Source organism: Trichechus manatus, unplaced genomic scaffold, assembly GCF_000243295.1.
Source record: "Trichechus manatus latirostris isolate Lorelei unplaced genomic scaffold, TriManLat1.0 scaffold00134, whole genome shotgun sequence".
NCBI lineage: Eukaryota > Metazoa > Chordata > Mammalia > Sirenia > Trichechidae > Trichechus > Trichechus manatus.
The window spans coordinates 6636689-6651233 of record NW_004444070.1 but is presented as its reverse complement, the minus strand read 5'-3'; the positions used below and the strand labels follow the sequence as shown (position 1 = coordinate 6651233).

Below are 14545 nucleotides of genomic sequence, written 5' to 3'. Positions count from 1 at the left end.
GGAGGATGGGTTAGGGGGAGGATGGGAGGATGGGTTAGGTGAGGACGGGAGGATGGGTTAGGTGTGAGGATGGGGGGATGTGGTTAGGGTGGGGATAGGGGATGGGTTAGGTGAGGATGGAGGGATGTGGTTAGGGTGGGGATGGGGGATGGGTTAGGGCGAGGATAGGAGGGTGGGTTAGGGTGGGGATGGGAGGATGGGTTAGGTGAGGATGGGAGGATGGGTTAGGTGAGGATGGGGGGATGTGGTTAGGGTGAGGATGGGAGGATGGGTTAGGTGGGATGGGAAGATGGGTTAGGTGAGGACGGGAGGATGGGTTAGGTGAGGATGAGGGGATGGGTTAGGGTGGAGATGGGGGGACGGGTTAGGGTGAGGATGGGAGGATGGGGCTCGGATGCATGGAAGGGTGGGGTTGGAATGGGAGGATGGATTTGGGGTGGAGCTGGGAAGACCAGGGTTAAGATTGCACAGGAAGCCAGTGTTATCATCCATGGCAGAGAAGCTCGGGGCAGTTACAAAGCAAGTGTTCTCTCAGTGAAACAACTGACATCACCCAGACCAGATTCATCTGCAGGAAACGTTGAGACTCCTCCACATGTAATGTCATATTTATAGGGCTCCGAGGGTCCCGAGACAGTGACCCTCATGGGCCTGGTAGAACTGGCAGAAAATTCTCAAGGAGAGATTTGCCCATTGCCTCCCTCCAGGGTCCCTGGACACTTACACTTTGCCTGTTAGGGGCCAGGGGTCGTGAGCTCTATTTAGGCACCTGCTGGGTCCCTAAAACATGCAGGTGGCCCTCCCCCCTTAAACAAGCGGCTGAAACCACACACAAGTTCTCCTTCCCGTCAGGATGTGGGCTCAGAGCTCTCAGAAGCAGCCCAGCCACACAAGTCAACTCCCAGTCTATAAAAGAAACCTCTCTCCCATCCTTGACGTTTCACAATTGCTTACTCATTCCTTTGGCTATAGCCTTAGGGTGGTGTTTAAAGTAAATATCCCTTGGAGAAGGAATGCATTGTGCCATATTAGTTGTACCTTTGTGGAGATTAGTTGTACCTGGTGGCAAAGTGGTTAAAGCACTCAGCTGCTAACTGAAAGCTCAGTGGTTCGAACCCACCAGTCACTCCTCAGGAGAAAGATGTGGCAATCTGCTTCGGTAAAGATTGCAGCCTTGGAAACCCTACAGGGCAGTTCTATCTGTCTTCTAAGGTCACTAGGACAGCAGTGGGTTTTTTTTTTTTTTTTTCCTTTGGTTGTGGAGATTATTAGGTGGGTCCTCTCCTGCAAGCAGGGCACAGAGAAGGCGGGGACATGGAGATAAGGTGGGGTCAGCAAGGGCCCGGGAGCAGAAGGAATTGTCCCTCCTCCCTCGGGTTCCTTGTCTGAAGGTTCTCTCCCCACAGTCCTGCCTCCCCTCCCCACGTCCACTTCCCCCACCCCGCAGTCTGATAACCGGGGGCTGATGTGTACGTAACTGACCACCAGGCCCCTCTGATCCTCTTCCCCCCAGGCCTCCCGGAGCAGAGCCATGGCGACGTGGCCGCGATCCTGCCGGTGGCGGGCATGTCAGCTGTGGTGCTCACCGTGGTCCTGATGCTCATCTTCAGCAGGTGACCTTCCCAACCTGAGAACGTCACTCACTGAGGGAAGGCGGGCACAGAACAATACAGATGTATGAGTCTATTTAAAGGATACAGATTCATGAGTGTATTTACAGGATACAGATTTATGAGTCTCTTTAAAGGATACAGATTTATGAGTGTATTTACAGGAAATGTCCGAAATAGCAAATCCATAGAGACAGAGAGCAGATTGGTGGTTCCCAGGGTCTGGTGAACAGGGAAAGGGGGATTTATTGCTAATGGATAAGGGTTTTTGTTTGGGGGTGCTTGAAGAGTCTTAGGGTGCTTGGAGAGTTCTGGGGTGCTTGGACAGGCTTGGGGTTGCTTGCAGAGACTTGGGGGTGCCTGGAGAGTTCTGAGGTGCTTGGAGAGACTTAGGGATGTCTGGAGAGTTCTGGGGGTGCTTGGAGAAACTTTGGGTACTTGGAGAGTTCTAGTGTGGTTGGAGAGACTTGGGAGTCTGGAGAGACTTGGGGGGACCTGGAGAGTTCTGGGGTGCTTGGACAGGCTTGGGGGTGTTTGGAGAGACTCGGGGGTGCCTGGAGAGTTCTGGGGTGCTTGGAGAGATTTAGGGGTGCCTGGAGAGTCCTGGGGTGCTTGGACAGACTTGGGGCTGGGAGAGACTTCGTGGGGGTTGGAGAGTTCTAGAGGTTCCTGGAGAGTCCTGAGACACTGGGAGGGTCCTGGTCACCCCATCAACCCTCTCCCTGTCTGCCCCACCCAAGCACTTCTTGCTGGAGAGGCGGTGCCCTGTGCAGCCTCCGTGGGGAGGGCCAGGGTGGGGCAGTGTGGCTGTGTCTCTGGGCTCCGCCTCCAGGCCTGTGGCGGGGAGGGCCTGGCCTGGGGCGGTGGTGGCAGGGTGTTCCGGCCTCAGCTCTTCCTCCAGCGAGCCCAGCTTCTTCCAGCTCCTCGGGGCTGAGTGCTGGCCACCAGCTCCCTCAGGAGGGCGGCCACCCCAGAACCCGCAGTCACCCCTGTCCCCTGGAGGGGGGCTCCCTGGCACCTCCCTGACCAACAGCCTTAGGAGGAGTCTGTGGCATCGCGGGGCACCGGGTCCTCGCTGGACACAGCAGCCAGGACCTCTGTCCCCTCCACATAGGGGAAGGTCCCCAACACACCTGGTGTTGGCCGGACGAGCGTGACCAGTGCTTCCAGATGGGACAGCTCGGGGCTAGTATCCCTGGTTCTCCAGGTGGACAGCAAGGTTTCCAGAGTCTGGGATGAGGTTCCAAGGCAAGGCTCCCCTCTTCAAATTCAGGGCCCACCAGGACGGGTTTGTGTTGGGATCCTTAACTTAGAAAAACATCTGCTGTCCAGCTGACTCTGGCTCACAGCGCCCCCCTATGTGTCAGAGTAGAACTGTGCCCACAGGGTTTTCAGTGGCTGATTTTTCAGAAGTGGATCGCCAAGCCTTTCTTCCGAGGTGCCTCTGGGTGGACTCGAACCCCCAACCTTTTTGGTTAGCACCTGAGCATGTTAACCATTTTCTGCACCCTGGAATCCCTCTAGATGCATAGTAATTACCTATCAATACCAAAATACAGTGAAACCTGTGAGAGCCGGAACTCGATGGGACTGCCTTGTTTTTCCAGGTCTCGCAAGTTTTCGCCTTTGACAGGGTGCCATCCTGGTGGAAAATAATTGAGTTTTCCTTCTCTGACAGACTTCTGCCTTGCACAGGTTCTGGCTTTTCGTATGTATATAGGAGCTCTGGTGGCACGGTGGTTAAGCACTTGGCTGCTAAACGAAAAGGTAGTTCCAACTCAACAGCCCCTCCTGATGTAGCAAGCAGTCTGCTTCCATAAAGATTCCCACCCACTGCCGTCGAGTCGATTCTGACGCATAGCGACCCCATAGGGTTTGCAAGGCTGTACATCTCTACGGAAGCAGACCGCCACATCTTTCTCCCGCGGAGCTGCTGGTGGTTTTGAACTGCTGACTTTCGGTTAGCAGTCGATCGCTTTAACCACTGTGCCACCAGGGTTCAAAAAGATTATAGCCTTGGAAACCCTATGGGACATTTTTCTACTCTGTGCCATAGCGTTGCTATGAATTGGAATTGACTTGACGACAATGGGTTTAGACGGTTTAAAGATAAACCGGTTGTTATTGAATCGATCCCGACTCATGGAGACCCCGTGTGTGTCGGAGTAGAACTGTGCTCCACAGAGTTTTTGATGGCTGATTTTTCGGAAGTAGATCACCAGGACTTTCCTCCTAGGCACCTCCAGATAGGTTCAAACCTCCAACTCTCAGTTTAGCAGCTGAGTGCTAACCGTTTGCAGCACCCAGGGGCTCCTCCTTGATTTAATTACATCTGCAAACACCCTTCTCTTTCTCTTCCCACCAGGAACTCTGTGAGGCAGACGCTGTTCCTGCCCATCCCGCAGGTGAAGAGCCTCCTCACTCCAAACGCTGAGGTGAGTAGGTTCCACCCTTGGGAGCCCCCGGCCCTGAGAAGCCAGAGCTGGGGATGTCTGGTGTGGGGGCAGGGTTCCCTCCTTCCTACGCAGACCCCACCATCTGGGGCTGGCCGGTGCGTGGAGGTGAGGGGCAAGGGCGGAAGGAGAGAGGGGTTGTGCCCAGCTGCCTTCCACAAAGCCCTCCACCCTCCTCCCTGTCTAAGCGCTCCTGACCCTCCATTGCTAACTCACAGAAGGGCCAGATGGATCCACACTGGAGACCCCTCAGCTGGGACATGAGTTCCCGCTCTTCTCTCTCTCTCTCTCTGTCTCTCTCTCTCTCGGTCTCTCTCCCTCCCTCCCCTTCCTCCTCCTTCTTCATCATCTTCTTTTCCCCCATGTCCTCCTCCTTCTCTCTCTGTCTGTCTGTCTGTCTCTCTTTCCATTCGAGCCCCGCCACCCCCACCCTCACCAAGTCCGCTCACCTGTCAGGCTGCTTTTCCCTGATACTTTCCCAGCTGGAGGATTGGGGACACAGCAGTCCGTCTTCTCACTGGTTGCTGTCTTCTCTCTCAGATCGCCTGGGAAGGGAACCACCAGCCTCCAGACACCCAGGAGCCTGAATTCCTCATCGTGGAGGAAATGGGATAATCTGCAGACGGACAAGCAGACTGTGTGCAGCCAGCCCCACCCCACTTCCACAAATCTCATTCTACACGTTGTCTACTTGGGTGGCTTTGAAAACCAGGCTGTTTGTGAGCGTTTTCTGACTGGACTTCAATGCTGTCATCAGAGCCGTGCGTCTGTGTCCATGGTCGACCCACTGCTGTCAAGTCGATTCCGACTCACGGCGACCCCATGTGTTACGGAATAGAACCGAGCCTCCTAGGGTTTTCTTGGCTGTGATCTTTATCAAAGGAGCCTTGGTGGCACAGTGGCCAAGTGCTCAGCTGGTAACCAAAAGGTCAGCGGTTCAAACCCACCAGCAGTTCCACAGGAGAAAGACCTGGCAACGTGCTCCTGTAAAGATTACAGCCTAGGAAATCCTATGGGGCAGTTCTACTCTATCACATGGGGTCGCTAGGAGTCAGAATCAATTCGATGTCACCCACGTGTGTCAGAGTAGAACCGTGCCCCATAGGGTTTTCAATGGCTGATTTTTCAAAAGTAGATCGCCAAGCCTTTCTTCCGAGGTGCCTCAGGGTGGATTCGAACCTCCAACCTTTCAGTTAGGAGCCGAGTGTGTTAATCACTTGTGCCACCCAGGGACTCCAAGTAGACGATGGTCCATCCCAACAACGGACTGCCAAATAGCAACATAATTGCAAATTTAGACAATCAGTACCAGAGCACCCTGGAAGTGGATCCATCTTGGTGAACATGTGCGCATTAAAAGTTCTTGAAGGGTGCACCCCAAATCTTGAACAAGGCACTCGCTGGTGGGTGGGGTGAGGGAGAAAAGGAGAAGGATGTTTCCTAATGAATATGCTTCCACAGTATTTAAATGTATTACTGTATTCCTTTTGTAATTACTTTTTTCTTAAGTTGTTATTAGATGTAACAAAACGTTTGACACTTTGACGATGTTCACAAGCACGGTTCCACGGCATTGTGCTCCTCCTGAGTTCAGCCATCACCATCCTCCATTCCCACGTGTTTCCATCACCCTTAACAGAAGGTCAGCGTCCTCTAAGCAATGACTTCCTTTTCCCTGGCCCTCCCACCTGCCCGTAGAAATCACTAATAAACTTGGATCTCTATAAACTGGCGTCTTCTAAACATTTCATTCTAATGACTTTTGCTTGTACCTTGGTGGCAAAATGGTGAAGCACTCGGTCGGTAACCCTAAGGTCAGCTGTTTCAAACCACCAGCGGCTCTGCAAGAGAAAAGACCTGGTGATCTGCTCCCATAAATATGACAGCCTAGAAAACCCTGTGGGACACTTCTACTCTGTCACATGGGGGCGCTAGGAGTCAGAATCACCTCTAGGGAACCCAACAACAACAATGTAGCATGTGGCAATGATGTAGCATGTATCAGAACTTCATGTCTCCTTATGGCTGAGTGATAGTCCATTGTACGGATGTACCACGTTGTGTTTATCCATCTGTTGACGGACGTTTCGGTTTTTCCACTTTCTCTCTCTCTCTCTTTAAAAGAGAGCTTTAAGGATAAGGAAAGAGATTCAGGGAAAAGGCTCGGAAACAGACCCCTAGGTAGCAGAAATCTAGGTGCTACGGAAGACTCGAGACGTCAACTCTCCCTGCACCCCGTTTATAAATATTGAGGGGTACAGGGAGCAACGGAGAGAGGCTGAATATATAACACATAGCAAGTTTAAGGCTGAGCTGAGCTTAGGAAAATACTGTTCTCCTGTGACTTTTAAAAGTATGTATTAAATGTTTGAGTTGGATTCCGACCCTTTAAAAAGGAAATTGATTTCCCAAGCCCTGCGTCATTTCTGGATATTCTGAAGGAACGTAAAAACACAGCGGGAGGGAGGCGTTAAGACAGATAACTGGCAAGGAGGTCTCTGCTCAGATTAGAGCCGTCACCTGCATGGATGACAGGTCAGAGCGCTGAAGAAATGCAGATTTCACAAAAGGAAGCAGCTGCCGCTAAGGGGGTTTTACTTTCCCAGCGGGCATCCGGTTTGGGGCGGTGATAAGGAGAAGCCACAGCCACGTCTTTCAAAGAACTTCCCTTTGGCCAAGGAAGCTTGTGAAAAACAACGTTCCCCGAAATGCAGAAGCCCTTGACATTGCTGGGGCTGTGACCTCGGATACGTCACGTCACAACGCTGAAAGCCAGCCTGTGCGGATGGCACCTGTGATAAGGAGAAGGGGCCGAATGACGGGGCGACGCCCTCAGCGAGGTTTCACAAACCTCGCTCTGAGAACCAAGGATACGTTTCCCTTGGCAACACCAGCTCTGGCTCCGTGGGTAAGCTTAGACCCGGGAGCCTCTGTTGACTCGGGTAAATTTAACCCAAATCAGAACTTGGGGAGTCTGCCAAGGCCGTGGCAGTTGTTGGAAGGTTCAGAATGGAGGGCTCGTTGGTGTGCAGAGGGGGTTGGGGACCCGCATGATAGCCGAGCCCCTGATTCTGGGGATGAGTGAGCGTCGGAGAAGGAAAAGAAAGTAAGGTATTGTGTGGGTGTCCTGGGTCCACGGCAACAAAGCATTGCACACTGGGGGGCATTGCACACTGGGGGCATTGCACACTGGGGGCATTGCACACAGGAGAGGTATTGCACACTGGGGGACTGAAGACCACAGGAATTTATGGTGTCTCAATTCTGGGGACCAGAAGTCCGAAATCAAGGGTCGCACTCCTTCCGGAGGCTCTAGGGGAGGATCCTTCCTCATCTCTTCCAGCTCCTGGTGGCCCCAGGCATTCCTGGGCTTGAGGCCGCATCGCCCCAATCTCTGCCCCGTCTTCACGTGGCCGTCTTCCCCTCTGTGTCTCTGTGTGTGTGTCCCCTCTTCTGTCTCTTACAAGGACACTTGTCATTGGATTAGGGCCCATCCTAATACAGGATAATCTCACCCCAAGAGCCTCACCTTTATTCCAACAGCAATGACCCTATTTCCAAATCAGCTTGCATTCTGAGGTTCCCGGTAGACATGAGTCTGGGAGGGCACCACGCAACGCGCTAAAAACAAAGCAGAACAAAATCACCGGCCGTTGAGTCAACCCTGACTCACGGCGCCCCCACGCGTGTCAAGTAGAAACATGCTCCACGGGGTTTTCAGTGGCTGATTTTTCAGAAGTAGATCTCCAGACCTTTCTTTCAAGGCACCTCTTGGTGGACTCGAACTTCCACCCTTTTGGTTAGCAGCAAAGTGCTCTCACTGTTGGCACCACCCAGGGATTGCCTATGCTGGTTAACGACCCCACATCAACCAGTTCCTGTCAAGTCAGCCCCGACCCATGGTGACCCCGTGTGTCAGAGTAGAACTGTGCTCCACAGGGTTTTCAATGGCTGATTTTTCAGATGCAGATTTCCAGGCCTTTCTTCCAAGGCACCTCTGGATGGACTCGAACCTCCAACCTTCTGGTTAGCAGCCGAGTGTGTTCACCATTTGCACCGCAGGAACTCCTATGAGTTGAGTGGCGTCCCCCAAAAAGACATGTTGAAGTCCTCACCCCTGGAACCTGGGAACATGACCTCATTTGGAAATGCAGTCTTTAAAGATGTAATCGGTTAACACGAGGTCACACTCGAGTAGGGTGGGTCCTAATCCCATCTGAGTGGTGTCCTGATAAAAGAGAAGAGACACAGAGGGGAGACGCCATGTGAGGACAGAGCAGAGATTGGGGTGATGCAGCCACAAGCCCAGGATCGCCTGGAGCCACAGGAGCTGCAAGAGGCGAGAAAGGATCCTCCCCCAGAGCCTTGGGAGGGAACACTGCCCTGCCCACACCTTGAGTTCAGACTTCTGGTCTCCAGAACTGTGAGAGAGTCAGCGTGTGTTGTTTTAAGCCCCCCAGCGTGTGGTCCTTTATTACGGCCATCCCAAGACACCTGCGCACTATGCATTTTGGGATTGCCTGATCGTTAATAAGACCAAGAGCTACAGTGAGCTACAGCTGCTAACCAAAAGGTTGGCAGTTCGAATCCAGCAGCCGCTCCTTGGAAACTCTATGGAGCAGTTCTACTCTGTCCTATAGGGTCGCTATGAGTCTGAATCGACTAGACGGCAATGGGTTTGTTTTGTTTATTTAATTCCGGGGGAATAGAAGCCCTGGCGGCACAGTGGTTAATCGCTCAGCTGCTAACCGGACGGTCAGCGGTTCGAACCCACCAGCTGTTTCACAGGAGAAAATCCTGATGATCTGCTTCTGTAAAGTTTACAGCCTAGGAAACGCTGTGGGGCAGCTCTCTGTTCTGCAGGGTTGCTAGGAGTCGGAATTGACGGCAACAGATTGGATCCCGGAGAACGATTTAAAGGGAGAGGGGATTGGTCCTTCCCCGGGGGTCTTTCATCTCAGAAGGGGCTGTTCAGCCAGGGTAGATGCTGATGGTGTCAGGGTGTGGTAGACACAGAACGTGCTGGCCTGGGGGGAGAGGGCAGCGGCGGGGCGGGGGTTGAGACTGGGCTGGAACTGGGGGGTGATTACAAGAGTAAGGCAAAGGGGGGCAGCTACAGAATGTGGGCAAGGGACGTCAGGTCAGGACTTTGAGCGAAGGGTGCGGGAAATAACAGGTGTTACTGCCAAAAACCCCCACCCGTCTGTCAGTGTGCTGTACTGGGGCACCTTGTGTGTTGCTGCGACGCTGGCCGCTACGCCACCAGTATTTCAAACACCGGCAGGGTCACCCATGGTGGACAGGTTTCAGCAGAGCTTCCAGACTAAGAGAGACTAGGAAGAACATCCTGGCGATCTACTGCTGAAAATCAGCCAGTGAAAACCCTATGGATCCCAACAGGACATTGTCTGTTGATGAGCCCCCAGGTTGGAAGGCGCTCGCAATACACGGCCGCTGCCACAGTGGACTCCAACAGACCAACGATGGTGCAGACGGCACAGGGCCGGGCAGCGTTTCATTCCATTGTGCACGGGAGTCATTGACGACTGACAACAACCACAGGCCCAGAAAGGAAACACGGGGCGGGCTGTTGGATGCCACGTCACGGGGTGAACTGTATCCAGTAAGCCGAGGGCGGCCCCCTTATCCAGGATGCACAAGTCCCTCTGTGTCCCGGGGCCTGGGAGGGGGCTGTCCTATGGGACAGATGAGGAAGACGGCTGGGAACCCTTTGTCACAGCCATTAACACTTGTGGGCTGACTTGACCATGGCAGGAAATCGCCCGAGCCAGTCTGAATGGCAAGCGGTCGTTATAGCAATGCGGAACCTGTGCCAGGAAATGAGACCAGGAAAAGAACACAATAAAAAGAAAGAGTTGTTGCTTCCAGGGAACTCATGCTGCCGGTGTCCATGTTGCCCACCGGGTATCCTTGATCGGATCTCTGGCCATCTGGATCCTCATTGGATGGGATCTTTAGGAGTGGACCCCCGCCAGAAGCTGTAAGAAAGACTGAATGGGGGAACGAGCTTCAGTTTCTCTTTGGGGAGGCTGCCTTCAGACAGCGAAGGGAACAACACCGCTGACTACAGCTGGGATCCTGTCGTCTGGGTGGGGACCCGCAGACCAGCCTGCCTCGCTGCCTCTGAGGCTGGACTTTGCTCCACATTCAAGGTGAGAGTCTGATTTCTGTGGAGGGGTGGGAGCAAAGGCAGGCAGAGGCCACTGTGTCTGTCGTCCTCCCAGCCCTGGGCTGCCTATTACAGGTACTGCCGGCCTCACAGGGCCACGGGATCCGCTGCTGCCACCTGGGGCGTGCTGTCTGCTAGCTGCACACACCCACCGCCTTCTGAGACTTTGTACAAGAAGAAGCACTCCACGTAGCCCATCAATCGCCTTTGTATTGATTATGTGTCGGCATGGTAACATTTTAAATGTGCGGGGTTAGGTAGAAGGTGGCGTGAATGGTTTGCACTCGACTGCTAACCTAAAGGTTGGCGGCGCAAACTCGCCCGGCAGTGCAGTAGAAGAAAGGCCTGGCAATCTGCTTCCATAAAGATGACAGCCGAGAAAACCCTATGGAGCACAGTTCTCCTCTGGCACACACAGGGATGCCATGAGTCAGAGTCGACTTGACGGCAACTGGTAGTTTTAATGTGGAGTCCCCTGCGTGGTGCAAATGGTTCATGTACTTGGCTGCCGACCAAAAGGTTGGAGGTTGGAGTCCACCCAGAGGTGCCTCAAAAGGAAGGCCTGGGGATCTACTTCCAAAAAATCAGCGATTGGAAACCCTATGGAGCACAGTTCTCCTCTGACACACGTGGGGTCACCATGAGTTGGGGTCGACTCACGACAACTGGCTTTTTAATACGGACAATGGGATGTTATTCAGTCATAAGAAGCAGTGAAGTCCTGACACCAGTTACAACGTGGGGGAGCCTTGACAGCATGATGCGCAGTGAAAGCAAACAGACTCCATTGATATGAAACCTCCAGAACAGGCAAGTCCACAGACACAGCAAGTAAATCCGTGGTTGTCGGGGGCAGCGGGAGGGACTGCTAACAGGTACGGGCCTTCCTTTAGGGGCGATGAGAAACAACGCTGACAAGTAGATAACGGTGGTGGTTATACGACCTGACAATGTGCTAAATGCCGCCGGATGCAATACGTTCCAATGCAGGGAGTCCTCGACCTTCCCCGGCGTTCTGCTCCGAAGACTCCATCGGAAAGCTTTTCTGATGTTACGTCAAGTACTTCTTTTTTTTTGGTTTTCATTATTATTGTCATAGCCTGCTCTACGGCAGCGTTTGGAGCAGTAAACGCTGAACATGGGCCGACGAGCGTCTGAGACGGAGAACATCAGCCGATTACGGGCTGCACCATTGTACGCAGTGCCGATCACGAAGGTTAAGATGGACCCAGACCAAACAAACACAGGGCCGTAAGCGGGGTTCGTCGTAAATCGGGGACTACCTAGTAGTAAAAATGGAGACTTTTATGCTATGTGCATTCCACCTCAATAAACCAGGTGCTGGGGAGGTTGACCCCAACTCGTGGTGACCGCACGCAAGTCGGAGTAGAATCGCGCTCCTGGTTTCCCCCACCCCCCAGATTCCCATTCTGTGGGTCCAGCGGGGACACAGCCTCTCCAGGCAATGACGCTGACGGTGAGGCTGAGGGTCACAACCGGGGCAGCGCGGCCGTAGGTGACGGCCAGTCTGCCCTGGGCTGGTCAACACCGACCCCAGTCTGACAGCCCCGGTCCAGCGCCTGTGGTGCCCCTTTTCATCCTGTGAGCTGACTGAATGCACCGTGACTCAGCTTGTGGAATGTCCCTTCCAGCCTGTGGGGCGCTGTCCCAGGGCGCGGAACACCTCCCTGTTCGACCACAGCCTCCCTACGCTGGTCCAGGGCTGCAAAGGGGCCTGAGCCTCACCCCTCTCGGCTCCCCTCCATGTCCTCCACTGCCATCCTACCCTACCCCTGCAATGATGATGCTGCTCAGGTGACCTGGTTCGTTAGAGGATGCTAGCTTCTTCCTGCAAGGACAGACACGTGACTGTGTAATCCTGGCTGTGCTTGAAGGACCCGTGTATGTGGGCGCCTGGCACACGCAGTGAGTCCCTAGGTGGCGCAGAGGGTGAATACTCTGCTGTGGCGTCCGGGGGCTGGAGCCCCCGCAGGAGGACCCCACACTGTTGATACGCTGCATGGAGCCTCAGGGGTCCCCAGGGTGATCACGGGGTGGGAGAACTAGGGAGACCGGGGCTGCACCCCAAGGGTGCAGATAGCCGACCACTGAGTGAGAGGCCAGGAGAGCGGCTGCTGAGGGCCCCGTGGCAACCAGGGACGCTCCTGGCGGGCGAGAATTCCCGCACGACCTCCGTCCAGGAAACGCAGTCTGGCGAATTTCGTGCTTTTCATGAAACTTCCTTCCACCACGTTCTCATCTGCGTGTTTCCTGGCGGTGCTAATGCCTTCTGGTGTCTAGGTCAGGATCCAGCCAAGAACGCACCGCGCTCCCGGGGTGGGGGTTCTTCTACAACAGTGCACACACGTACCACACGTACCACACACAGACACACACGCAGACACAGATATGCACATACTGCACACAGACACACGTAGACATAGACACGCACACAGACACACAGACACACAGACATAGACACACATAGACCTAAACATACACACATACACATAGACATAGACACACACACAGACACAGACACACACACAGACACAGACACACAGACACATAGACATAGACACACACACAGACACAGACACACACACAGACACAGACACACAGACACATAGACATAGACACACACACAGACACACATAGCATAGACACACACACAGACACGCAGACACACAGACATAGACACACATAGACATAAACAGACACACATACATAGACAGACACACACACAGACACAGACACACAGACACACATAGACATAAACATACACAGACACACAGACACACAGACATGATGCACACAGACACTGACACACAGACACACAAACATACAGACACACACGCAGACACAGACACACGTAGACACAGAGACACACATACAGAGACACAAACACACACTATACACAGACATACACACACACCACACACACATAAACATGCATTGTACACAACACGTACACACAGACACCCATAGACAGACAAAGACACACATATACCACACACACGTACACACACCACTCACACCACAGACACAGACACGACACACGTACACACACCATACACAGACCAGCCCGTTGCCTATTGCCCTTCAGTCGATTCCAACTCACAGTGACCAAAAAAAAAAGAAAAACTGTTTCTGTTGATTCCAACTCATAGCGACCCTACAGGACAGAGCAGAACTGCCCCACAGGGTTTCCAAGGAACAGCTGGTGGATTCCCACGGCTGACTTTTTGGTTAGCAGCCGAGCTCTTCACCACTGTGCGTCCAGGGCTCCATACACAGACCGGACACATAAATACAGACACACATGCACACACACACACTCATGCACACATATGCAAACATCTGCATACACACACACACACACACACACACACACACACACACACGAGAGGAGCTTTCCCTGGAAGGACCTCCGTGCACTTTGCCTGCATTCGTAATGAGACTGGTGTCCTCCCAGCCTCCATCCTGCCCACCCCAGCAGCCCTGCTCTCTTCTCTTTCAGCCCATTTCCCTGCGGGAGCGGAACCCACCATGTCCGTTATCTGGCTTTCAGTGTTTCTGATGCCGGTCAGCTGCCTGCTGGAAAGGGACCCCGGTAGGTACCACACGGAAACCCACACGACGTCTGTAGTCTGTTGGGTGTTTTGTGCTGCAGTCATGGTTGTCCCACATGCACATATAAGAAACACACAGAGACATCTGTGCAACCTGCCCCGGCTTTCCCCAAAGGTTAACATCGTGCAAGACACGGGGTGATGAGCATGCTCCAGAACTCTATAGGGGTGATGGTTGCACAGCATTGTGAATGTACTAAATGACGCTGAATTGTCTACTTTAAAATGGTTAAAGTGATCAATTCTGCATAAAACAAAACAGACCATAGTACAATATTACAAGTGGGAGATTGGTATTGATACAGACACAAAATTGGTGTGTTTTGATATAGGTCAGATGCTAGGATCATCGGCTGTCTTCACTCAGCATGACTGGGTCTTTTTCTCTGTTGTCTCATGAGGCTGTTAATTAAGGTGTAGGCAGGGGCTGGGGTCTCTGGACCTCAGGATCTTCTTCCAGGCTCATTCAGGTTATCGGCAGAATTCAGTTCATTTCAATTGTAGGACTGAGGTTCCTGTTTTCTTTCTCGCTGCCAGCAGGGGGCGCTCTCAGCTCCTAGAGGCACCCTCAGGCCCTTGCCATGGGGCCCCCGCACGACATGGCAGTTCGCCTCTCCAAAGCCAGCAGGAGAAACTTTCCCTGCTACTTCAAGTCACCTG

The 14545-nt window shown here is 53.3% G+C and overlaps 2 protein-coding genes across 7 annotated transcripts in view; both read left to right on the top strand.

Annotated features, from left to right (window-relative positions):
• Positions 1 to 4959, top strand: part of LOC111822152 (granulocyte-macrophage colony-stimulating factor receptor subunit alpha-like) — a 28799-nt gene extending 23840 nt beyond the window's left edge. For both annotated transcript variants that reach the window (XM_023739473.1, XM_023739472.1), the window contains 3 exons: positions 1514 to 1613; positions 3976 to 4045; positions 4604 to 4959. In XM_023739473.1, coding sequence (XP_023595241.1) covers positions 1514 to 1613; positions 3976 to 4045; positions 4604 to 4678 — 245 coding nt within the window. In that variant the 3' untranslated portion in view covers positions 4679 to 4959. The remainder of the gene's footprint in view (positions 1 to 1513; positions 1614 to 3975; positions 4046 to 4603) is intronic.
• Positions 4960 to 5180: 221 nt separating this feature from the next.
• IL3RA (interleukin 3 receptor subunit alpha) overlaps positions 5181 to 14545 on the top strand; it is a 31177-nt gene continuing 21812 nt past the window's right edge. For 2 of the 5 annotated variants that reach the window (XM_023739471.1, XM_023739468.1), the window contains exons 1-2: positions 5181 to 7174; positions 13774 to 13866. In XM_023739471.1, the coding sequence (XP_023595239.1) occupies positions 13803 to 13866 (64 nt within the window). In that variant the 5' untranslated portion in view covers positions 5181 to 7174; positions 13774 to 13802. Of the gene's footprint in view, positions 7175 to 9463; positions 10237 to 10793; positions 12555 to 13773; positions 13867 to 14545 lie in introns of those variants that run through there. The other 3 variants (XM_023739469.1, XM_023739467.1, XM_023739470.1) reach the window with 3 other exon arrangements.